Consider the following 23,824-nt stretch of genomic DNA (forward strand, 5'->3'; position numbering starts at 1 on the left):
GGAACAGGTTGCCCAAGGAGGTTGTGGATGCCCCATCCCTGGAGGCATTCAAGGCCAGGCTGGATGTGGCTCTGGGCAGCCTGGTCTGGTGGTTGGCAACCCTACACATAGCAGGGGGTTGGAACTGGATGATCATTGTGGTCCTTTTCAACCCAGGCCATTCTATGATTCTGTGATTCTATGGTGTCAAAAGATCCTCATAGATTCTCAGTGAAAGTCTCCTTGGGTTTCCTTTTGTAATAATCTAGAAAACGGTGTGAAAGTCTTAAGGTGGTAACAGGAGCAATTAGCACTTTTCTTCTTCATTAGGAAGAGATTTGAGCTTCAAGGTGAACAGAACAGAGGCCTTTCCTGAGTTCTTTTTTTCATATGAAAAACATAAACAAAATAATCTATTGCCATCACTCATGATATTCTATTCATTTAGTAATTGGCAACTGGATCTTTAAAACAACACAGACTCTTAAAAAAAAAAAAAAAAAAAGGTACAACTTTAATATATAGGTATATTTCACTGTTATTTCTCTCATTAAGTAAAGTTAATATAGACCAAGCCAACATTCATCTGCTATGGGCTGTCTAGATGAGTATAATTTGTAGATAATTTTAAAGGTTGTTTTGCAGGGGATGGTAGTTATATTATCTTCCATATGTTTTCAGGAAAGTTCTTTGAGACACACGTAGAGAAACGTCTTCTCATGTGGTCCTACAGACCACTCAGTGTTTCTGAGCAGAAGTGTAAGCATTTGGAAAGAAGAGATGGAAGAGATAGCGGAGGCCACTCAAGGTTGGGCTATTGCTCCATGACTTCCTGGGGGGGTGTTGTTGGGAAACAGGTGCTGTCACCATCATTTCTCAGATGTGTCTCATCGTTGGTGAAGTAATTGTTACTGCAATATTTAACACAGCGTTAAGTGATGTCAGCTTATTTTGATAGTAATTTGTTGCTTGGTGGTTTAGTATATTTCAGACAGTTTTCTTTTATTTCTTGGAGCATGTAATCATGTCTGCTTCCGTCAGCCACTTCAGGAGGTGAAGTTTCTCAGTTTCTTAACATGCAGCCCTAAACAGGATATTCTGCCACGTAGCAAGAGCTAAAAAATAAAGTTTTTTGGTTTTTTTTTTCCTTTTTTTCTTTTTAACAGTACAAATGACTTATATGTATCTGTGTTACTCTTCCATGTTCACCAATGCCTGTATACATACCACAGTGTACTTCAAATCACTTGCTCTTATGTCCAGACTATTTCCCCATAGGGCTGTAAATACACATAGCTTGCTTCATAACAGTGCCTTCCACATATTTCCATGGCAACTACAACAGACACAACGAGCACACTAACACTATTAGATAGAGCGAATTCTTGGCTATAAAATGTTATCTTTCAACATAGTCACCACCATTAGCTGTGCATTTTTGCCAGCTGTGAATAATAGCCTGCACACCATGCTCCTCAGCTGAAACACACCACCCACTGCCTCACTGTGCTCACATCTACTGTTTGGTCTGCATAAGCACTCAGCAAGTGCTCATGAATGTCAGTGGGTGCCATTTCTTCTTCATGGAGGAATACAGTGTCACACCTTTGCTTCATCTGCACTTCCACGTCAGACACCATTTTGTCAGTGCCCCTCCGCTGCCATCTGTCACACGGCAACAAAATGTAATGGAATATTGGTGGGAAGGTTTAACCTCTACTTCCACACTACCAACATTTGACATTGGGGGTCATCATAATGCAATAACTTTTGGAGCAGCTCTTGTATATCTGAAGTCCCTTTACAACAAGCGTCTCTATAAGGTAGGAGGATTTAGGGGAAAATCAGGACTTCCTTGCCTGCTTTGGACAGAGCAAGCCAACACAGTTTGCTTCCATATTAACCTGGCCTGACTGGAAGGTAAGTTAAGAATCACAAGGTTGGAAAGGATCTACAGGAACATCTAGTCCAACTGTCAGCCCATCACTGTTGCTACCACAAGCCACTAAACCATCTCTTGTAGCTCCTCATCCAGGTGCCTCTTGAACACTGCCAGGGATGGCAACCCCACCACCTCCCTGGGCAGCCATTCCAGCACCTGACCACTCTTGGAGTGAAGAAGTTCCTTCTTATATCCATCTTAAACTTCATCTGATACAACTTGTGGCCATTTCCTCAGGTCCTGTTTGTTGCCTGGGAGAAGAGGCCAACCCCCTCCTCATCACAACCTCCCTTCAGGAAGTTGCAAAGTGCAATGAGGTCTCCCCTGAGCCTGCTCCAGACTGAACAATCCCAGCTCCCTGAGCCGCTCCTCATAAGACTTGTGCTCCAGACCCCTCACCAGTTTCATTGCCCTTCCCTGGACACATTCCAGGGCCTCAATGTCTTTCTTGTAACGAGGGGCCCAAAACTGAACACAGGACACTGTAGATGCTGACAGCCCTTCACCCTACACACTGAACTGGGCAAACTGACCATCAGAGAGACACAGCTGACAGATCACAGGCAGGAGGCCGGGGTCCGGCTTCGGGGCGGGTACAAGGCGAGCTCGGGGAGGGAAGGGGGCGGTGAGGAAGGGTGGCGGCGGCGAGAGGGCGGGTCGCACCGCCTGGGGCTGATTGGCCGCCCAGTTTATAAGAGCTTCCCGGCCGAGGCGGTGGGGTTGTTTGCCGAGGTCGGGGTGCTCCGTGGAGCCGTGTGTGGAGCCGACCCAGCGGAGTGCCCGCGGCGCCATGCGGCGCGCCAGCCGAGACTACACCAAGTACTTGCGCGGCTCCGAGGAGGTGGGCAGCGGCGCCGCCCACGAAAGCGCCCCGCCGCCGCCGCCAGCACAGCCGCTGCCGGCACACCCGCACCCGCCGCCCGCCTCCCGCTCCCTCCTGGCCGCCCTCGTCCTGCTGGGGCTGGGGCAGGTGGTCTGCAGCGTCGCCCTTTTCCTCTATTTCCGAGCTCAGGTAAGCAGCGCCTCTCGCTCGCTGAGAATGACGGCAGTAAGCGAAGGCAGAGGCTTGGTCTGGCTCTGAAGTTGGCCCAGGTTAGAGAGGTGGTCAGGTTGTGTGTTGACCCGGTGACTGGAGGTGCTCGGCCTGGGTTGTGTGGCCAGCGTGAGGGGTCCTCAGAGCGGGCCAGTGCTTCCTCCCCATCCACCCCACGTGGGCTTTGGTTGTGAAGGCTTCCTCTCCAGCACGGGGGGGCTTCGGTTGTTGATTATCAGTTTTTGGTTGGAGCTTTTCTGAGGTTTTTTGGCTGTCATACAAGATTCACCAGCGCAAGAAGCTTCTTGGAGGTGGAAAGCAAACAGAGGAATACAACATCTGGGCTGGTGTGGCTCTCAGCCTGAGCTGAGGCACCTAGGAGCGGGATCTCCTATGTGCCATTAGGTGAGCCCAGCCAGGCTGCAGGTCTGTCTCAGAGCTTGGTGGCCTCTCAGAAGGCACAGTGAGATATGCTGCTGCAGGGTGGAGAGCTGCTGAGTGGTTTGGGTTTTGGAGAGAAAAGGAGCCCACTTCTTGGAAACAGCTGGGCTGGCTGCCTGCATCCCTTTGACTTGTGCTACTTGGCCTCCCCAGAGGAAGTGTGGGGCTGCAGGGAGTTTGCCTCTCAGGGCCAGGTTGTAGCTGCCTGCTTGCCTTCTTATCAGTTGTTCACTTGTTCTGCTAACACAGGTCTGGTGGCCTTCGTAGAAGTATTGCTGGTGGTGTTTGTGCTTTCTGTTTGAAGTCAGTGGGAGTGGAAACCTGTTTCTTCCGGTTGACTTTCTAGGTAGATGTGCTTGATCTTGATGTGGCAAAGGCAGGCTGGATTTCTTAACGAAGTGCACTCTGAAAATAGCTGTTGCACAAGCGTGTATGCACTTAAACAGATGAACAGCTGTCAAATAGACAGTGACCATACTGGTCGTTTATTATGCAGACCAATACATATATAGTTACCTGCAGTGGCTTGATTTGCTGCTTTGACAAAAGCTGTGTGCTCTTGGAGCAGTGGTACGATACTTAATCGATCGTATCCCATACACTTCAGAAGAGTGACATTTAATTCACGAGACTCACAGTAAAGTAGCTTGCAGCTACTTGTTTGCCTGACAGTGTCACGAATTAATACCTACTTCAGCTCATGGCAAAGTGCTTCTCACTCCATGTCTGTGTGAACTTGTGGAGATGTCTTTGTCAAAACATGGCTCATGGAAATGCATGGCTGCACATTGATGTATTAGAGAGCTATTGCAATCAGAATCATTAATACAAAAGCACTTTTAAAATCCCTGTATTCCTGCGCTTCCTCTCTTCCCTCCCCTTATTCTGGACTCTTTCTGGTAGGTCACTGTCAGTGCTTCACACATGCCCAACAAAGTGTAAAAAGAATTTTCATACCGTAACAACTATTCTCGTTTTGCTTCCTTTATTTTTTAATTTACATAGTCTGGTGTAATTCTGCTTTTGGCAGCTTCTTTCCAGTTTCTGGTTCCTGTAAGTTTGGAGTAATGCTGTTGGATGGAGTCCTTTGAAAATGTGAAGTTCTCAACAGACTCAGGGATGTGATGTAGCTAGATGTAGACTTGACTGAAACCTTGCCACCACTGAAATGTCTTTGCCACCACTGAAAAATAGACTGATAAGCATGCTTTTGAAGTGGGTAATTCACAATAGGAAGATATGGTAATCCATGTCTGTTCAATTTCGTGTTGTGTAATAATACGGATGGGTGAAAAAATGCAGTAGATCTTGGAGAAATTAAATCTTAACTGCTTTGCCAATAGCTTTATTTATATGGGGCGCTATCTGTCTGCTTTGTTTTGGGAAATGCGCTGTCAAATTTAATTGTGTTAATCTATCTGCTCTTAAATTTAATTATCGAAATTGATACCGTTTTAATAACAGAACTAAGTACTGTGGTGTATTTTGATTAAAAAATAACGAGAAGTTAATAGTAGCAGTAGTGCTTCATAAGGCGGGAATTGGTTGGTGGGCTAACCAAATGTGAGTTAGCAAGATCTGACTTTGTAGGCTTATAGTGAGAATTTATATGATCAAATGTGACTGTTTTATATAAAACTCTAAGAGGCTGAGTAAATTCTGACTCAATTTTACCATACACTTCTTTATTTTCATTTGCATAAAATCATTTGGGCTGGATCATGACACAATATGAGCTGAGACGATAATTGAGGTTTTGGTTTTTCCTTGGTTTTGTTTATGTTGTGGCTTGAGCATTTGGAATTTCACAAGACACAAAACTAAGGCTGACACCAGATTTTCATGAGTAAACATGTTTGTGGCCAAGAAATAACGTAGCACAATGTGAATGAGACAAGGAGCTGGTATCTTTGCTTAAAAAAGAAAAAGCTAGGATTTGAATGCTACCAATATCCTAGCAGTGACATTCTGAACTTTAAAAAGGTAAAGGCTTTTCTTTTTGGAGCATCTTGTGTGAAGTTCCGAACCCAGGAAATTAAATGCTAACAAAATGTGTTGTTCCTGGTATTCATTTTTCATTACACTTTGTGAGTAATATTTGCTCATGGTCAATGAGAATGCAGTCAGAGTTTAGTTAGGTGGTCCAGACAGCTGGAAATGATGGAGACTTGGGCACAGCACAGGGTTGGAGTGCTGAGTGTTTTACTTTCATTGCTAGGTGACAAAGTATAGTCTTCAGAAGCTCTTTTACGTTTTTCATTCTGATCTATTTCCTTAATGTACTTATGACGTCAAATGATATGAGCTGGGTTTAATGCTGACTGAACCAGTGAGCACTGGAACAAAGCTGGAAGCGCTCAAAGCTAGATTTGGAGGTTGGGTGTCAAGCTCTTGTAGTTTAACCTGGAATGCCAAGCTTATTTATTCTTCTCCATTTGAGTAAATACCCTGTACAAATGTGAAGAGTTCTGCTGTACCATTCACATTTAGATAAATGGGGATCTGGAAGACAGATTTTTATTACCATTTCTTACATCTGTGGTATCCTGACCTCTGCTGTAGTGTTTTTAAATGGTCTCCTTTCAGAGAGCATCATCTCAAATCTATTGGCAGTGACTAACAGCAAACCACTTGCTAGAGGTCACCAGCACTTTCTGGAAGCCTGGAAGAACTTTTTCTTGGTAGTTTAGAAAAATAATGAAGCGTAAACTGATATGATTAAACTGGAAGTTGGTTTAAGTTTTGAAAACAAGGACGGCATAAACTGCTTACTTTAAGGAGAAAGTACAGAGTGTGGTACTGTTGGGGGAAAAAAAAAAGGCAATGTTTTACTTATTAGGTTGTCTGGATTGTTTTGTCTGTTAAAATCAAACTGGACTTTTTATTGTTATAAAATTGGCTCTTAAATCTGTAAATTCCTCTCGTCTCGACCACAGTATTGGAGCTTATTTTGACTGCCCTAATTGGCCTGAAAGGAGTTTAGAGGTGCAACTAAAATGACTAGAGATCCTGAAAAATGTTGATATTTGAGGGTATTGAATGATGAGATCTCAATGTAAGGTCAGACACAGTAGATAGGTATACAAGTATGAACAAAGTAATAGATGTTCTCTTTAAAGAGGGTTATATATCTAGGATATTTAGATTCCTTAATGTGTCATAAAGCTTTCTCCAATACTGTTGGTGTCTTGATGCTTCCACATGTGGCATCTTCAGGTTGCTGTGCTGAAGGTCTTTGTTCAAGGGCTACTCTCCTGTGCCTTGTGAGCTAGCAAGCTGCTCTCTGTAGACCATTCCAGTATTGCATTTTGACTTTTTGGAATATCACCTCAGAATGTGTCCTTGGAAGTTGTTTGTTGCTTGTTGCCCACAGCAATGATTTTGGTGCTCAGTATTGCTGTTTACATCTGTGACAGTTCAATGGCAGGCTTGCTGAGAGTATCTGTTCAGAATAGCAAGCCAATTTCCATGGTTAAGTTGTGAAGACTTGAGTATTCTTTGAAAATGGTTAAGGACTTCCAGGTAGATTAGCTAGTTCCATGATCAGAGCTCTGCCTTCTCAGGCTCAAAATCTCTAGAGGCTTGTGATTCATCAGGATGGGTTACACAGCTTCAATTTAGGATGCTGAAGCTATCAGTGTTTCCATTAAACCTTCAGTCTTGTAACTGGAGATGCTGAGATGTTTTTCTGTCTTAAGCCTCCAGCAGATAAACTATGATCTGAATAAGTGCGTCTGTGCAAGCTGCTACTGCTGTCCTGGAGCACTGTGAGGCATGTTTAATTAATAACTGATGGGTGATAGCTGGATGTTGGTGCTATGTGCAATTAATCATGCTGGATGCTCATGCCCTTATGACCAATGATCTTTCATGATCTCTGCTTTAAAACCTAGTTTTCTTGTCAGCTTTTCAGAAGATGTGTTTAAATGAATCCAGAAAGTGGTGTAATAGATTTTCACTGGTAGTATTACTGATGTAAGTGGCAGTTACCTATTATGGCTCTCTTATCTGCTGTCCAGTGGTGTGTGTGGAATGGAGAAGACTTAAATATCAACATTGTGTTTAAGACACTAATTCCCTCAGGTCTTTGATAGTAGCAATAGAGGAAGATATACCTGGGATAATGGCTTTTATTTGGGTGCCTCAATGCAGGAGGCGTATAGAAAAACCGGTGAGTCTATCAGATGATCTCTGAGATAAGTAGGGGCTGTAGCATATAAGAAATTTGGAGCTGGATACTTTCAATCTGAAGAACAGACTGAAATGGAGTCTACTCACTGTTACTGGCTACCTGAAGTGGGATCGTATGAATGTTAAAGCCAGGCCCTACAGAAGTGCAGCAAGGAGAATTCCAGCTGAACATCGTTTTACAGTTATACACAGTACAAGAGGTTAAACTGTAGAGCACTTTGTCTGAAGAGACTGAATGGGGAGATGCCATAAAGCTTCACCTAGGCAAGGCTTCAAGCAACCTGCCCTAAGTTACAAGTTGATCATGCTTCAAACAAGGGCCTGCACCTTTCTATGTTACTGTCCAACCCAGATCATTCTGTATTGACTGCCCGTCTTTTAACAGCTGATGGTGGTCACTGTGTGCTGCTGTTTTTCACCTCTCCCTGCTCCATTTGCTGTTGAATCTCTCAGCTTCTGGATACTTGTGGAGCCTACAGAGAGAGAGATAGTTTTAGGTTGTGCTTGTATTGTTGTTGAAGCTCATACTGCCTACGTGCTCCTTCATGCCTGCGCTTCTGTTGGCTCTGATGCTTGTCTGACACTTGCAGGAAGCGGCTTCTGGGTGCTCATCCTTCAGGAAACTAGATCAGCAGGAAATCATCCCTGGTACTGGTTTAAAGAGAAGATTGAGAGCCAGAAGCAGGATTTCATGGTGAAGAAGGTGAGGGCCCAGAAATACTCTTTTAGAATCTACTTAAACAGCTAATGGAGCTGCACCAGCTGGCTACTTAGTTAGCGCTCAGTAGAGTTGCAATAGCTATAAACAGATTTTCTTTCAAATTCAGCTGTGTCAGGAAGAAGTTACTCCCTCCAGGCTATTGTGTAACTCATCTCAACCGCTGTACTCAAAGCTGTGGCATCTGCTGATCTTCAGGGGAACCTTTTCTGACCTGTTCATTTCCAAATCTGCAGGGAGAAGTGAGGCAGCTAAACCACCTCGTGGAGGCTGGCATTGATTTGAATGAATGGGCAAGCAGAGCGTTCAGTGAGTGGATGGTGATGGGAGAATGCAATTTGCTCTGAATGTTGCTGACTGTGCAACAAATGTTTCTCCATGGCATGTGCCTGTTGGATAGATAGCTGCCTGCTGTAGACTGAAGTTCACCTTTGGAATATTAACTTATGGTTTTAAGTCAGTTTGGGTTGTTTTTTTTGGGGGGGGAGGACTTAGGCAATTCAATTCCTGTTCATGTGAACAACTGATACAACTGATACAACAAATCTGATTCATTCCGGCTGTTCTACATTCTGCAAAAGTTCCTTTTGATGCTCTGCTATGTTCAGTGCTGTGCTAAAGGAAAGTGATCGCTGGTTTGATGTCATCCTTAATAAGTAATATTCCCTCATCATGATTATTTGCAATATTGTAATTCTTAGCTGTAAATTAGTGCTTTGTGTGTATGTTATGGAAAACAGCAGAAGTATATGTTGATAGTGATAGGAGAAGGGGGAATGGTTTTAAACTAAGACGGGAGGTTTAGATTAGATATTAGGAGGAATTTTTTCACACAGAGGGTGGTGACGCACTGGAACAGGTTGTCCAAGGAGGTTGTGGATGCCCCATCCCTGGAGGCATTCAAGGCCAGGCTGGATGTGGCTCTGGGCAGCCTGGTTTAGTTGTTGGTGACTCTGCACATAGCAGGGGGGTTGAAACTAGATGATCTTTGTGGCCCTTTTCAACCCAGGCCATTCTATGATTCTATATGTTCTTATAGACTGAAAGATACAGTTAGAGACCTCAGAGAAAGTTTGGAGTGTACAAACCCTTCTGAGGTAAATGCAGAATATATGCCAACGTCAATTACTGAAAGCCTTAGTCTGTCTATCCCTGAAAGAAAATACTTAGTATCTCTTAAGTGTAAAGTATGTGGAGTGGGCGAGAAAGGATGGAATGGCTTAAAGTTTGTTCAGTTGAACTCTGCCAAGGCACTGTCATGATCCTTGGAATACTCTTCTCAGTCATCTACCTGATAAAACTCAAGAGCATTAAGCTTACAATTTAAATGATTTAAATGACAGTTTATATTTGTTTCAGTTAAAGAAGTTAATTGCTAAAAGTATCTTGGAGGTATTTAAGATTTATTAAACTTTGTGCAATAAAGAGGTGTTTTGTAATACTTCTTGTCTGCAAAGTGGTGTTTGGTAGCTGGTTTCCTTACTTTTGTTTCTCCTGTTGAAAAGGATGAGTTAGATATTGTACATACGTTTTGTAGGCTGCTGCTCTTGACATCTGTGCATCATCTTACAGGCTACTATTGACAGGGAGGATGGCTGTGTATATTGCCTACTGTAGTAATGTTGATATTGCATTGAGTGGTCTAAACCTGGCATTCTGGATTGTTGGTTTTTATTCTAAAGGTAGGACTATTCTTTAACCTTTGAGAAGTCAGGTATCCAATCAAAGCTGATGAGCTAAGTGGCTCCAGAAGGTAATTTCTTCTGTCTTACAGGCCTGTTGGATGAAGTAAACCTTCCTATGGGAAACATTTTCTCTTTTCATTTGTTAGAATGAAGCTTTAGATGATAAACATAGCTAATTGCCAAAATTTTAGATGTTTGAAATCCTGCCTGACTTAAAGGTTCTTATTGCCTGTCAAACAGACTGTTTACACTGTGGCTGTGCTTGTATTTTTGTTTCAGATGGACCCCAGTAGGATTTCAAAAGAAGATGCACACTGTGTCAGAATGCTTTTCAGATCACAAGAAAGTATAGACCTGCAAGACTCGCCCTTTGAAAATCAAGAGGTGAAGTTAATGCCAGAATCATGCAGAAGGATGAAGCAGGCTCTCCAGAGAGCTGTGCAGAAGGTAAGTGGCAGGTAGTGTTTTCCTTTATTCTGTACTCTTGTGAAATCTAGCACGGTGTCCAGTGTCTGCATATAGAGGTAAGTTCTATCTAGACTGTTTTGAGTGATATCTGATGCTGTCTGTGAGATTCTGATGTGATGCATTTGCTTATGAACCTGCTGCTGGTTAACCAATTCAAACAGGTTTTAGTTTTGCTAGGGGGAAGTCTTGAATACACACTGAAAAACTAATCACAGTTGATTGGCCATTTTGACTTTTGGGGTGATCTGAGTGGTTGTCGTTAAGAAGGGCAGTTCCACTTTTTTTTCCCCCCCAACCTGTTCTTCCTGACTCTTCCTAAGAGGATTCTTCAAGCCAAGAACATTTGCAAGCAAAATATTGTCTGGAAGATGGAAAGGACAGTATTTGTTCTCATTTGCTCTTGTTTCTTACACTGGTTGTAGTGCAGTAGTTTTGACTACTAAGAATGAAGAATAGATCCTTTCTTTTGTTTTTTCTTTTTGCTCACTTGCCCAATCATCTGTTGTGTGTTCACCAATGCCTGTATACATACCACAGTGTACTTCAAATCACTTGCTCTTATGTCCAGACTATTTCCCCATAGGGCTGTAAATACACGTAGCTTGCTTCATAACAGTGCCTTCCACATATTTCCATGGCAACTACAACAGATACAATGAGCACACTAACACTATTTGATAGAGCTTCTTTGCCATACTATAACTAGGCAGTTTATGCCCAGCAGGGGAGAATGACAGTGTGTTTCCCAAACTTAAATAATTAAAGTAAATTTGCATTAATGAAGAAACCTAGGAGAGCTTACCCAGTCATCCCTTACTGCAGTAAGGCTATTACAGGCTACTTAAGAAGCTGAAGTTGTGCTATAATTCCTGGTTTTCCTGGCTTACCTGATCAATTACTTCTACACATCTGTGTATGACTGTCATTTTTTTTTCTTAAAGGGTACTCTGTTAGATTTAAGCTGATCTCATGTATACTTTACAGAGTGACTTGTACTTCAGTTAACTATACACTGCTCTAATTGTGCTTCCTTTTAACAGAGTATCCCAAGTGACAGATCTTTTTCAGAACAAAGCTTAAAGAAAGATGGGTGCTTGCTGCCTTCTTTAAAAACTCAGAAAAGATGGATTGGCTCAATAGGATTTGTTCATTCTTCCAGTGTTTTTTAGACTCAGACTTTACCCCTACTTCTGTGTTTTTAGTGCACTGATACTAGAGTGCTCTTTCAAGCAGTTCCCTTGGCAGTAAGGAGGTTGTTACTGTAAGTGAATGGGAAGCTCTGTGTTCTGGGCATTTGCTGCTGGTTACTCAACAAAGGCATTGACTTCAGTGGAGGCTGCATATCCTGCCTTCCAGCATAGAGGTTAAATGCTGCAATGTCAGTGGCCAAGATAAGTAGTGAGTAGGATAAATTTTTTTGGTCAATGACCATTAGTTTGAGAACAATAAGGTTTCCTCTGCCAAAGTAATCGGACTGCAATTCTTGAATGCAACAGAGTGTATTAAGTAGCTGGGCCAGTGTTCTGGTTGTTTTGTCATCCACACATCGATGACAGAAAAATAAAGATAGGCAAATGTTTGGCTGAGGTTTCATTTGCATCTTCTCCATTTTTATTTCAGAAATGAAAGAAACATTAAAGCAGAATTATCCTTGATAGTGTTCTGTAAGCTATGCCTTTCATTGGTTGTAGTTGAATGTCATCTCCAATATGGCTAGTCCATTGTGTGAGAATGTAGTCTATGTGACTGGAAAGATGCTTCCTATTTTCTCTACATAGTTCACTATCCTAAAAGAGAATCTAACCTGTGTTTTAAGAGTAAGTATCCTTATTTGCATTGGCAATATATTAGGTGACTGAAGTGGAGCACTTCAAAAATAGCTTTTTTTTTTTTTTTTTTTTTAAATTGTTTGACTTTTGCAATTCAAACTGTTCAGGAAATGAAAACAGACAACTTTTTTTTTTTTTCTTAATTTTATAGTCTGATTACAGCTTTTAGCTTATTACACCAATTCTCATCTGTTTTCTTTATACACCTGTAAATGAGTGTTTAAATCTAAAGTAGAGATTGATGTTGCCAGTACTGTTACAAATAAAAAACAGTGTAGTAGTGCTGCAAGGTCAGATCTAAAAACACGAGTCTCCTGGAAAAAAAAACATATTCCAGAAAAAAAATGCCTTTTAGGGAGCAGCTTACTCAGTAGAAAACACACATGCAATATTATTGCATATAAACTTTCAAGCAGACAAATAATATGCTTTCCTAGCCTTTCAGTTTGCTTTTTTTTTCCTTTTTGTATATAACCCTAAAAACCTTTGGCAACCCAGATGCACTAACCACATTTCTTATGAAGTCTATTATGTGTCTGAAGTAGAAAGGACTACAAACATATCTTGGGTCAGTTCATGAGTGTCTTTTTTTGGCTGTATTCCCAGCTTCTAGCTTCTTGGGGAGTTCAGGCATAAACTAGTCCCCTACATGGGCAAAGAAGTACTTCGTTGGTAGACCTCCAGGGCAGAACTCATAAAGAGATATATATTTTTAGCAAACATTTTAAGTGCATGTGGTTAGGGACAAACTGAAGATTTTATGGGTGACTTTTAAGTTGTCAAAATTTTGATTTCCATACTACAACCTTACGTGCCTTTTTTTTTCTGCAGGCAGTGGAGTACTCATTTGAATAGACACTGCAGTTCTAATTTCAATCTTCTGAAGAATATGTACTTTCTATTTCACTTCCTTTCTGACTAGCTTTCTTCTGCCGGGTTTCTGACAAGGTACTACTTCTTGATGTTAACTGGACTTGAAACACTGAGAGAAGAAAAAAAGAAACACAAACCTAGGGGGGAGCCTCAGCCTTAGTCACAACTTCCTTAATTTGTGAATGTGTTAATGGTCTCTTGTGGTTGGTCTCAGAAGGCTACTTGTAGCTACTCAAAGTAGGTAATGAGATACTGCATAATCAAAGAGGAGGAAAAACCATTCACAAGTGTTGTTCTAATGTAGTCTGGTCCAACCGTGGATGTAACTAAGGACAGGACTTGTGTTTTGAAGACCTGAGGTGCTGGTGTGGTAATAGGTCTGATAGTTACCTAAGGGTTAAAACCTGCATCCTGCTTTGCAAGGGGAAAGAGCAGTTCCAGACTCTTCAGGCTCTTAAAGCATGGTTTTAGCTTTCAAAATTTGGAAGTTTTGCAGCTTATAATGGCCTTAGAATTTTTTTGAAGTAAGGAATAAAGACTTTTTACTTGACTAATTGCTTGTGTGTTGTTTGAACAGTGATTGTATGAAAGAGGTTGAAATATGGGAAGCAGACCAGCAGAGCTGACATGGTGAGCAGTGAGCACATGATGCAAAGGTGTACAAGTGCAGCTCATTGGAAGATAATGTGTGGTATGATTTCATTTTTGTTTGCAAACAGTTGTTCTAAAAATAACAGCTCGGTAGCACACTTTGCTGTGTGGTTCAAAGTCCTAAGAGAACCACTGGTAATATTTTGTCAAGAGTTCTTATGCTCTTTTAATTAAGTCTTAGTTACAAGATCTGAGCTGTTTCTGCTTTCTTAAAGGTAGTGTGCATTGTGAGAAAGTATGAGGTGCTTAAAGACATTTAGGTACCCATTAAGAGGGCATCTGTAGTCATCCAGGTAGCATAGTCCTTACATCTTTCAGGATCAGAAAAGCAAGTACGGATTTAGCTCTTCTATGGCAGGTTGTGTACCAGCATCTTGGAACCATAAAAACAAATGAACTTCATTTTTTTTAAAGTCAAGAACAATTTTGAAGTACATATTCTTCATGAGGAAACCCACAGCTCCATCCTTGTTCTTCATTAATTAGTTCATGTATTTGTCCCAGTTTCTTTCTGGACTTCTAGGCAACAGGAAAGAAAGAATTATAAAATTTAGTGGGGCTGTTCAGAATCATGTGAAGAGCTTGACATTGGTGCAGGGTTTGGAGAATTCTGTTGATGGAGGATTTTTGTTTTCTGATCATAGGCTAACTATTGGTAATAGGTAATAGTAATTAATAGTAGACAGGCACACAAAAGATTCATTCAACATGAGCCAGACTCAGGTTCTTCTTAGGTGTATTAGTGTTGGGCTCATTCTTATCTCCCCTTTTACTACCATGCTCACAGAGCTGTAGGATTTAGAAGGGTCCTCAGGAGATAATCTAGTCCAACTTCCCTGCTAATGCGTAGTCACTAGAGTAGGTTGAACAGGAAAGCATACAGATGGATTTCTGATAGCTCCAGAGGAGACTCTTAAGATGTTTGTGGGCAGTTTGTTCCAGTATTGTCACTCTCAAATTAAAGTTTTTTTTCTTGTTCATATGGAACTTCCTGTATTTCAAGATGATGCTTGCATCTTTCACTGCATAGTAGCCTAGCTTGAAGAGGAGTACATGAGAGTGTTCCTGTCAAGTCCAGCCTGTAGCTTGGTGACAGAGTTGCTCCTAAGTAGCAGGAGAGTGATAGATAGATTGAAGACTATCAAGATGAGGAAGACAGCGGAGCTGGATCTTCCTAGGTAGCTGTTCTGCTCACCAAGTAGTGATATTGCAGATGAAAAGAACCACCACTAGCTAGGAAAAAAAAGCGTATACTACATTTTGTGAGGACTGTAGCCTTTCTGCATGGAAGATTTGCTAAGTCAGGCTGTTAGATCTCAGAATGTAGAAGTAACCAGCTGTTCAAGCCAGAGCATCTTTGGAAACATGCAGAAACAGAATTCTAGGTTTCTAAGAAAAAAGTAGGCTGCAGGAAGGATAGCAACTGGCCAATCCAGGGACTTCAAGGGCTGTGTAGTTATAAGGTATGGGATTTCAATTATTACCATTTTAGGTACTAAGAGATAAAAATATACATAGAATCACAAGGTTGGAAAGGACCTACAAGATCATCTAGTTCAACTGTCCTTCCATCACTGTTGCTACTACAAGCCACTAACCCATATCTCATAGCTTCTCATCCTCTTGAACACTGCCAGGGATGGTGACTCCACCACCTCCCTGGGCAGGCCATTCCAGTGTCTGACTTCTCTCTGAGAGAAAAAGATTTTCCTTATGTCTAGCCTAAACCTCTTCTGGTGCAATTTGTGTTCATTTCCATTGAGAAAGGAAGAAAATAAGGGAGCCTTCCCTTTCCGGGCAAAAATTCTGGGAGGCAGTTATAGAGCTGTAATGTCTGAGTGTCTAGTCTATCTCATAGTCTTTCACTTTTTTATTCTATTTTCTCCAGATGAGGTCTTAAAAGGGCACAGTAGATGGGAGCAATCATCTCCCTTGCCTTGCTAGTTACTCTTCTTTTGGTTCAGCCTAGGTTGCTACTGGCTTTCCAGGCTGGAAGTACATGATGTCTACTCATTTCCAATTTCTTGTCCACCATGATCACTAAGTCCTTCTCCTCAGGGCTGATCTCAAGGAGTTCTTCTCAAAGTCTAGGATTGCCTTGACCGAAGTGCAGTGCCTTGCACTTGGCCTTGTTGAACCTCATTAGGTTCTCTTGTGCCCACTTTTTGAGCCTGTTCAGGTCCCTCTGGATGGCTTCCTTCTGTTGTAGTAACTGCACTGCTCAGCTCAGTGTCATCAGCAAACTTGCTGAGGGTACACTTGATCCCACTGTCTTGTTGATAAAGATGTTGAAGAGCACCAGTCCGAAGACAGACTCATTGGTGTGAATGGCTTTAAAAGATGGGAAAATCATGATAGATAAAAATTCCATGCTCAGAGAGTGGTGAGGCACTGGAACAGGTTGCCTGGACAGGTTATGGATGCTCCATCTCTGGAAGCATTCCAAGGCCATGTTGGATGGGAGGTCTGGGTAGCCTAATCTAGTGGGTGGCCACCCTGTTCATGGCACAGGGTCTGAACCAAATAATCTTTAAGATCTTGAGCCATTCTTTGATTCTGATTTTTATCACTTTAGTACCTAGTACTTGTGATTTTTCTTCTTACTACTTTATTATAAGTTAGAGATCAGGTGTGGTTAGAGTCTGATGCTGGCGCACAGCTCCTAGAATTGGGTTTTATTTTCATGCTGCTAGAATTGATGTTTCAGTAAGAAGTTCAGAGAGGGGAAGTGAATCTAAGTGGGGGGGAGATGGATGTGGGTTCTGCTGCTTCTGAAGTTGCGAGTCTTCTGTTTTTCTTCTCGTCTCTACAGCAAAAAGCATTTTTAATGATTCAGATCTACAAAATCAGTACATCTCTGCTGAGGTAGTATGCTTTGATAGTCATACTACAACTTCCACGCTGCTGTGGCTTTTCATTTTGGTTTAACATTTAGGTACCTACCGAAAGGAGAAAGTGAGAGTACATGAAAATGTGCAGCAAAGCTGTTACAGATATTATGGTGACTTCAAAATTACATAAAAGCAGAACTTCAGGTGTTTTCAAAGCAAGGTTTCAAATTCTGAAGCAGTACAGTAATAGAGAATACGTGGAACATCACTGAACTGGTCAAATCTGAGGTGTACTGTATATATATATACATGGTGTTGAATTAGGCAACCAACAGTACAGGAGACAAAGAACACAGGACCACACAAGTTTCAGTGGTATGAATAGGATTTATTTATTTTTTTTTTTTTTTGTCTGCAGTAAAATGTTTCCTTCTACTAAGCATCTTCATGATGGTTGCATGGAATGAGGTAGTATCAATAGCAAGGGGAATATTATCCTTATTTTGTAGGAAACAGAATAGGGCAAGTAAGCTGAAGAGTAAACCTAACAATACAAAGCTTCTAGCAAGATCATGTTGCTTGGATTTTATTTTCCTGTCTGTGAGTTTTCTCAAGGAGAAAGCAGGAGTGGTTTGTTGAAAGCAAGGCTTTCCGTGGTGCCTGATATCTGTTATTTCTGCTATTCTTGGTTTTGGATTGCATGGACTTCATTCACGTCAAAATTAATCTGCAGTTTTGTAGAGCATGCACTTCCAGACTCTGGCACTCTGTCCGTTTGGCCCAGTACAAATGTGGAAAATGCTTAATTCTTCAGTTTCTGTATACCTTGTTGTGAGGCTTGGCTGCAATACATACTAGTCTTGAAACCTCTCCTGTTAGTGGTCAAGCATAAGGGCTGGAGGTTTTGTTTGCCTCATCAATGAAATGCTGTGCTTTGCTTTTCTCAGCTATGTGATTACATACTAGTCCTGATGCAGAACTGCCTCTTCCATTACCTTTCAACTGCAAGTAATTAAGTCAGTTCATAAGTGCTGTGGTTTTACAGGATATGTTCTTAGCAATCATTGTTGCATTATACTTAGTGAAACATTTCAAGTTCAATAAGTGGAAATAGCTGTAAATGTAAATCCTCTAATCACTCTTTCAATAAATGGTGTGGTGATATTGCAAGCCAGCATTCTTATGATACTGTGTTCTAATTGTATAAACTGCAGTGTATTAGAGAAGAAAAGACAACATCAAAGCAATGTGTTTTTCTCATTTTAGGAAGTCCAGCGTATTCTGGGAAAAGAGCCACCAAGACCAGAAAAAGGTAGGTGCTGATTTAGAGAGAAATAAGATCTTAATTCTAAACTTAATTTTTTTTCTGAGGTAATGGAAATCTTTTTTTTTCCAGCTGCAATGGAGGCAATAGGAATGGAACTGTATAGGAGAAATAAGCCAGAGAAGCAGCCTTTTGCCCATCTCATAATTGATGATAAGAATATTCCAACTGGTAAGTTTAAAGTGAATACTTCTAATGCTACCATAAATGCATTCAGTTCCTTGTTGTTAAGTGTATTGCTTTACTCCTTTATGCAACCAAACCAAAGGGGATGGCTCTGTTGAGGCCTGAAACCTGAGGTTTTCAGCAGTCTGTTCTAGGGACAAAACACTTCTGCACTGAAGAAATTAGCTTTTTGCCTGGAAGGATAGGATTCTTTCTCCCTCCAAGTGCATTGTCACTGTCTGAATCTCGAACTTAATAAACAGAGAGCCTAAGATTTTACTGATGTGCATCGCTGCATTAACTTCTAGGGGATGAATTAGCATGTCTGTAGATGATGGTAGGGGAAGCATTGCTCTTGTTCTCTTTGCTGTTTTTTTTTTTCCCCCAGCACAGACTGTAGGAGCTCTTAGAAATATAATGCCAGTAGTAAAACTTTGTTTTTCCTTTGAGCAAATCAACCCCTTACCAGTGCAATGAGTTGAGCTCATTGCTTCCATATCTGGCCACATGGGTTATGTGTCCTTTTGTTGGAAGAGGAGTTTTTCTTTGACTGCAAATTTATATTTTCTTCCCATGTTTCCTTGCCCTACGTGTCTTCTAAATTATTTTATGCCATCTACGAGTCTTAGCAGATTTGTTTTCAGCATTTTCAGTTCCAGAATGAATCAGTTTTGTAACCATCAGACAGGGTTGAGTAGTTTGCAAAGTGAACACCCACCCTAACTAGGCACTGAATGTGTTCCATTCACCTGGTTCACAATAATTAAAAACCCCAAATGGACTTTTGCTGTTGGGGAATGGCAGGGAAGGGAATGGAAATAACCCTTCTTAGATCTTGGTGTCCCAGCTGTCATTTGACTGCAGAAGCCACAGTGGTTTTGTTTGCTGTGTGTGTGTGTTTTAGGTTTGTTGCCTTGAGCTAAAGCTAGATACTTGCTGGTTGCTTTTTACAAGAGCTTGCTTTAAACCTTACCTAAATTTTAAATGACAGCAGTGAGTTTTGGTTTATAAATCGATTACAGAAATTAGTCATAGTTTAAAGGAGAAGAGCGCAAACGTAAATAGATGTTAGTGTTAAATATATCATTTGGGATGTTAATTGGTACCTTTAAATGTCTAAGGATACACTGTAGTATTTTGAGCTATTTACAGCTACAGGTTTGGCTTTGCTACTATTTGCCTCCAGAAGAAGTTTTTCAGAGTAGACAGAACTTTGGCCCTTTCCTCAGGCTTTATTTATACCTGAATGCTACTGGAGTGCAAAGGAGTAATAAACACTGGGTTTCTTTCTTTTGTTACCCTCCCATCATCATCTTTCTTTCTAATTAATTGTACTGGAACTCAGTTATGTTACTCTCAGTTCATGCCTGCTAACATCTAAGACATTGTCTAGATTTGTTCTGAGTTACCAGAAAGACTGAAAATTATCTTTTTTTAATGCTTGTGACGTTGTCTGGAAGGCTACCTTAGTCATCATCTCTGACTTCTTCCTTTTCTGTCAACGTAACTTGCCTTATGTTATTATTTTCATGGCTCCATTATAAATTTTGTCTGAAAAGATACTGTATTACAGCACTTCTGACTGTCCCATAACATGGATTATTATGTATTAGTTTCAGTCACATCTGACTTGGTACTTATACACTCCAGTTTTCTCCTCTGCCTGTGCTTTGGGATATTTATTGTTTTGGTGTCTTCAGATTTGGGTGTGTTACTCTCGGAAGCCCTGAGAGCCTACTTAAAAATTGTGCTGTGTCACTGGTGAGCCTCTTAAAGCTTTAAATTGTTGCAAAACATCCATCTGCCTTGGTTAATGTAGTCATAGCATTATAATCTAGTTTGAAAGAGCCTTCTAGAGGTCATCTAGGGTAACCTTCTCCTCAAAACAGGTCCAATTGCATCTATACTTAAGGTCATCCTTCCTCATCTCTTGGTCTGCCTCTCCCACCTTACCATGGATGAATGATGTGTTATTGCTCTCAGCACCAGAGTGTGAACAAATTTCACCCATAGTTGCTTTCAGCATCACAAATACAAATGACTATGGCACCTATTTTCCATCTTCCCCTTTCAGCAAATCATGCTCATTTTCCCTGAGGATGACTTCAGAATTTGTACTTAGTTATTGAGTCTGGCAACTAAAAAGTTTATTGGCCTTTCTGCTTGGTTATATGAATGCATTCTTGCTCAGATCTCTGATGTTCTTCTGTCCTTTTCCAGTAATGGAGGCCCTAATTTCTTACCTATCCTCCTCATTTTCAGGATAGCCCAAGTTTCATGGGGCAGTATTTCTGATAAACTCAACACTGTGTAAAAGAAGTCCTACACAACTTCTTCAGCTGTCAGTAGCTCTGAGATGTGCTTTGGTGCCACTTTCTCTTGCAGTTGAATAATTCCAGGATAAGAGATTTGGTCAGCTGTTTCCAGAATTTTTTTTAGAGGTACTACACAAAATAAGGCTTATTTCTGTATGATTTTGCTTGGTTAATTTCTACTTGGCTTCACTGGGGCCATAGGGGTGCAGCTATTTATGTCCTGCTATTGAAGCCTGTGCTTTGCACAAATTTTTGTGGAGGAATGTTGGAAGGTTGTTGCTTTTTGTTTTTATTCTGGACTGCCATTAAAGTATTCTGTTGACATGCAAAAGTCACTTGTCCTTGGCAATTAGAGGAGACTCGTAGCTCTCAAATTCCCCTGTCCCTACTTACCCTCGCTCACTTATGCACAAACAAATCCAGGAAATGTCTCTAATCAAACATACCTGAGACTGTTTCCCAGGATGCTTGTGAGCACTGGCAGTTCTCTGGGCATGCCTGGGTACATGCTTGGAGGGCACCAACTGGCCCTGGAAACTTCTGTGAGGAGTAGATTGTTTTGGTTTGGTATGGAGGAGCTAGAATACTGAATATTCCTATCAGGCAGGTAGATGCACTAGGAGCCAAAGATCTACAGTTCTCTGATGCCTGTGCAGGTCTGCTGCTGTGGGTTAAACAGAAATGGTTTTTGTTTGGAAGTTGGTAGTGGTTAGAAGAACAAGTTGTCCAACTTCTATCTGCAGTGCATTACATGTCTTGTGGATACGTGGTAGGTTGTAGTGGCTCTTCCATTCCATGATGCATCCCAAGAAGTGTCAGGGCCCTTGTGGCTTTCTCAGGATAGTGCTGTTGTTCCTCTATAGGGACATGTCCGTGGGTTTTGACTGGATCTTCTACACCTCCTGTTGCCTGTTCCTGTTTGTTTTTTATGAGAGCTGAAGTGGATGCTAATGGGATGGTACTGGAAATGATGAGGTGCAAGGAAATGTGAAGTTTATGCTATGAGAGGTGTTCTTCATTACAGCAGTGTGAAACTTTCGCATATGTATCCTGTAGTAGTCATGCTTCCTGGACTGGTTAGTGTTGCAGGTTGCTGCTTAACAATGTGACAATGAAACTAAACTTAAGATTCGAAAGCGATGAGGTTTGAAAGGAAAATGCAAATACTCTTACTGAATCCCTCCTATCAAGGCATCTTTTAGCACAGTAGGATCTAAATGAAATTTGAGACCTGACAACCTTGAAGCCTCTTACTAGTGTGGCTACTTGAGGACAGCAACCAGGAGGTGCCATTCAGACCAGAGTTCCTGAAAGTTTGTGCCTGTATATGTGAAGTAAGCTTTCAGTGACAGTCCAGAGCTGACAAACCTGAACATTTCTAGTGTCTCAGCTCATCTTTCGCCCTCTTTACAAAGCATTCAGTCACTTGAACAGATAAGGGAGTTGTTGACCAGCCTCTCACTGTGGAGGCAGAACAGGAAAGAGTTATATATGTAGGAGTTCAGTAGTGCTTGTTTAGATGCGCTCTGTTAATTGTTTTTGGTAATCAAATGGTAACTACCATGTGTATACTTTGATTCTCATGTATGCGATGCTCTTTGGAGAGTGAGGGGGAAAATACAGTGGTTATCTTCTTTCCCAGTTTGTGGATCTCCAGCTTAAGATAATTTGAAGGGGATTGCTGTCCAAATGTGGAATATCAGCTCATTGTTTCTAGCTGGAATCATCATAAAATGATAGAATGGCCTGGGTTGAAAAGGACCACAATGATCATCCAGTTTCAACCCCCCTGCTATGTGCAGGGTCGCCAACCACCAGACCAGGCTGTCCAGAGCCACATCCAGCCTGGCCTTGAATGCCTCCAGGGATGGGGCATCCACAACCTCCTTGGGCAACAAAAGGCAGGCTATCTAGAACAAAGCTTTTCTTCCTGAAGCTGTCATCCCAAGACCTACTGCTAGATATGAAACCAAATAAAACTAAGTGCACATCCTGAATAGCTGTAATTATAAAACTATATAAATATTTGTACAAAGATTGTTCTGTGGTGGCACAATAGAAGGGATTTTAGAGCTTTTTCTTTTTGGGTATATTCTAAAAATCAAATCAAAACATTGTTTTTGCATCGAAATGTTTGTCATACATTGAAGAGTTATCTAAACTACAGCCAACACATGAATACTAAAGATCACAGAATCATAGAGTGGTTTGGCTTGGAAGGGACTTTTGAGATCATCTAATTCCTTGCTATAAAGATGTATGGTTACTGTACAGAGCTTGTGTGACTGCTGAACATAATCAAACTACTGGCCAAGCAAATGTTTTACACCATATTCCAGATGATGTTCTGTGGGAGAGCAGTTACAAATAGCAAATGGCAGCACATGATGGAAAAAAGGAATTTCCTTATGGGGTTTTATCACGAATTGACTCATACTCAGAAGCTTTAAACTTTACTGTAGCTTATATAACAGCAGTTGCCATTAATTAAAAAAATAACGATTGAGGTTTGCTTTTTAGATGTTGAGCTTTGTGAAATGTTTGTAAATAATATATGTTTTGTTTTTTTTTTCCTCCCTTCTTTTCAGGAACTCGCAAAGTAAACCTTACATCCTGGCATCATGACAAAGGCCAGGCAAACTTATCAAACATGACGTTCAGCGATGGGAAACTGATTGTTAATCAAGATGGATTTTACTACCTTTATGCCAACATTTGTTTTAGACATCATGAAACTTCAGGAAACCTGACTAAAAGAGGGCTTCAGCTGATGGTGTATATGACTAAGACAAACCTTAAAATAAGGCGCTCTGATGTGTTGATGAAGGGAGGAAGCACCAAATACTGGTCAGGGAATTCAGAATTTCATTTTTATTCTGTAAACATAGGAGGGTTTTTAAAATTAAAAACTGGCGATATGATAAGTATCCAGGTATCAAACCCACTGTTACTGGATTCATCACAAGAAGCAACTTATTTTGGGGCATTTAAAGTAAGGGATTTAGACTGAATCTTTTAGTGTGCTGAAATTATGGGGAGGGGGGGGGTTGTGTTCCAGACATGACTTGAAGACAGAGCTGAAAATCTTTTGCATCCCAGTTGCATCCGTATAAAACATATCTCTAAAGACACATTTTTGCCCTTTGCTGATTCTCTAAACAGTACCATAAATCAAGGGTATAATTGTATAGCTCTCCTGACTCAGTCTTATGCTGATTTTACTTCATGTGTCACTATTGGCTTCGGAAGAGTCATTATGATTTTTACGTCGGTTTAATTGAAAGCAGGGCTATTAATATTACTGAATTTGTTTCCACATCCTGACCGGACTTTATAATCTGTGCTACTCTTGCTAGTTTTGGCACAAACAGGGCAGGGC

The 23,824-nt window shown here is 41.1% G+C and overlaps 1 protein-coding gene across 1 annotated transcript; it reads left to right on the forward strand.

The window, feature by feature from the left end:
• Nucleotides 1-2,654: 2,654 nt before the first annotated feature.
• Nucleotides 2,655-23,455, forward strand: TNFSF11 (TNF superfamily member 11). The gene is made up of 5 exons (XM_072358096.1): nt 2,655-2,933; nt 10,269-10,436; nt 17,908-17,953; nt 18,038-18,136; nt 23,034-23,455. The coding sequence occupies exons 1-5, from the start codon at nt 2,712-2,714 to the stop codon at nt 23,453-23,455; spliced, it is 957 nt and encodes a 318-aa protein (XP_072214197.1). The 5' UTR covers nt 2,655-2,711.
• The last annotated feature ends 369 nt before the right edge of the window (nt 23,456-23,824 follow it).

Source organism: Excalfactoria chinensis, chromosome 1 (assembly GCF_039878825.1).
Source record: "Excalfactoria chinensis isolate bCotChi1 chromosome 1, bCotChi1.hap2, whole genome shotgun sequence".
Lineage (NCBI taxonomy): Eukaryota > Metazoa > Chordata > Aves > Galliformes > Phasianidae > Excalfactoria > Excalfactoria chinensis.

Coding starts and splice junctions, on each gene's coding strand:
- TNFSF11 (XM_072358096.1), top strand. CDS start 2,712: ATGCGGCGCGCCAGCCGAGACTACACCAAGTACTTGCGCGGCTCCGAG. Junction 2,934..10,268: donor TCCTCTATTTCCGAGCTCAG/GTAAGCAGCGCC, acceptor TTTTTGTTTCAG/ATGGACCCCAGTAGGATTTC. Junction 18,137..23,033: donor TGATAAGAATATTCCAACTG/GTAAGTTTAAAG, acceptor CCTTCTTTTCAG/GAACTCGCAAAGTAAACCTT.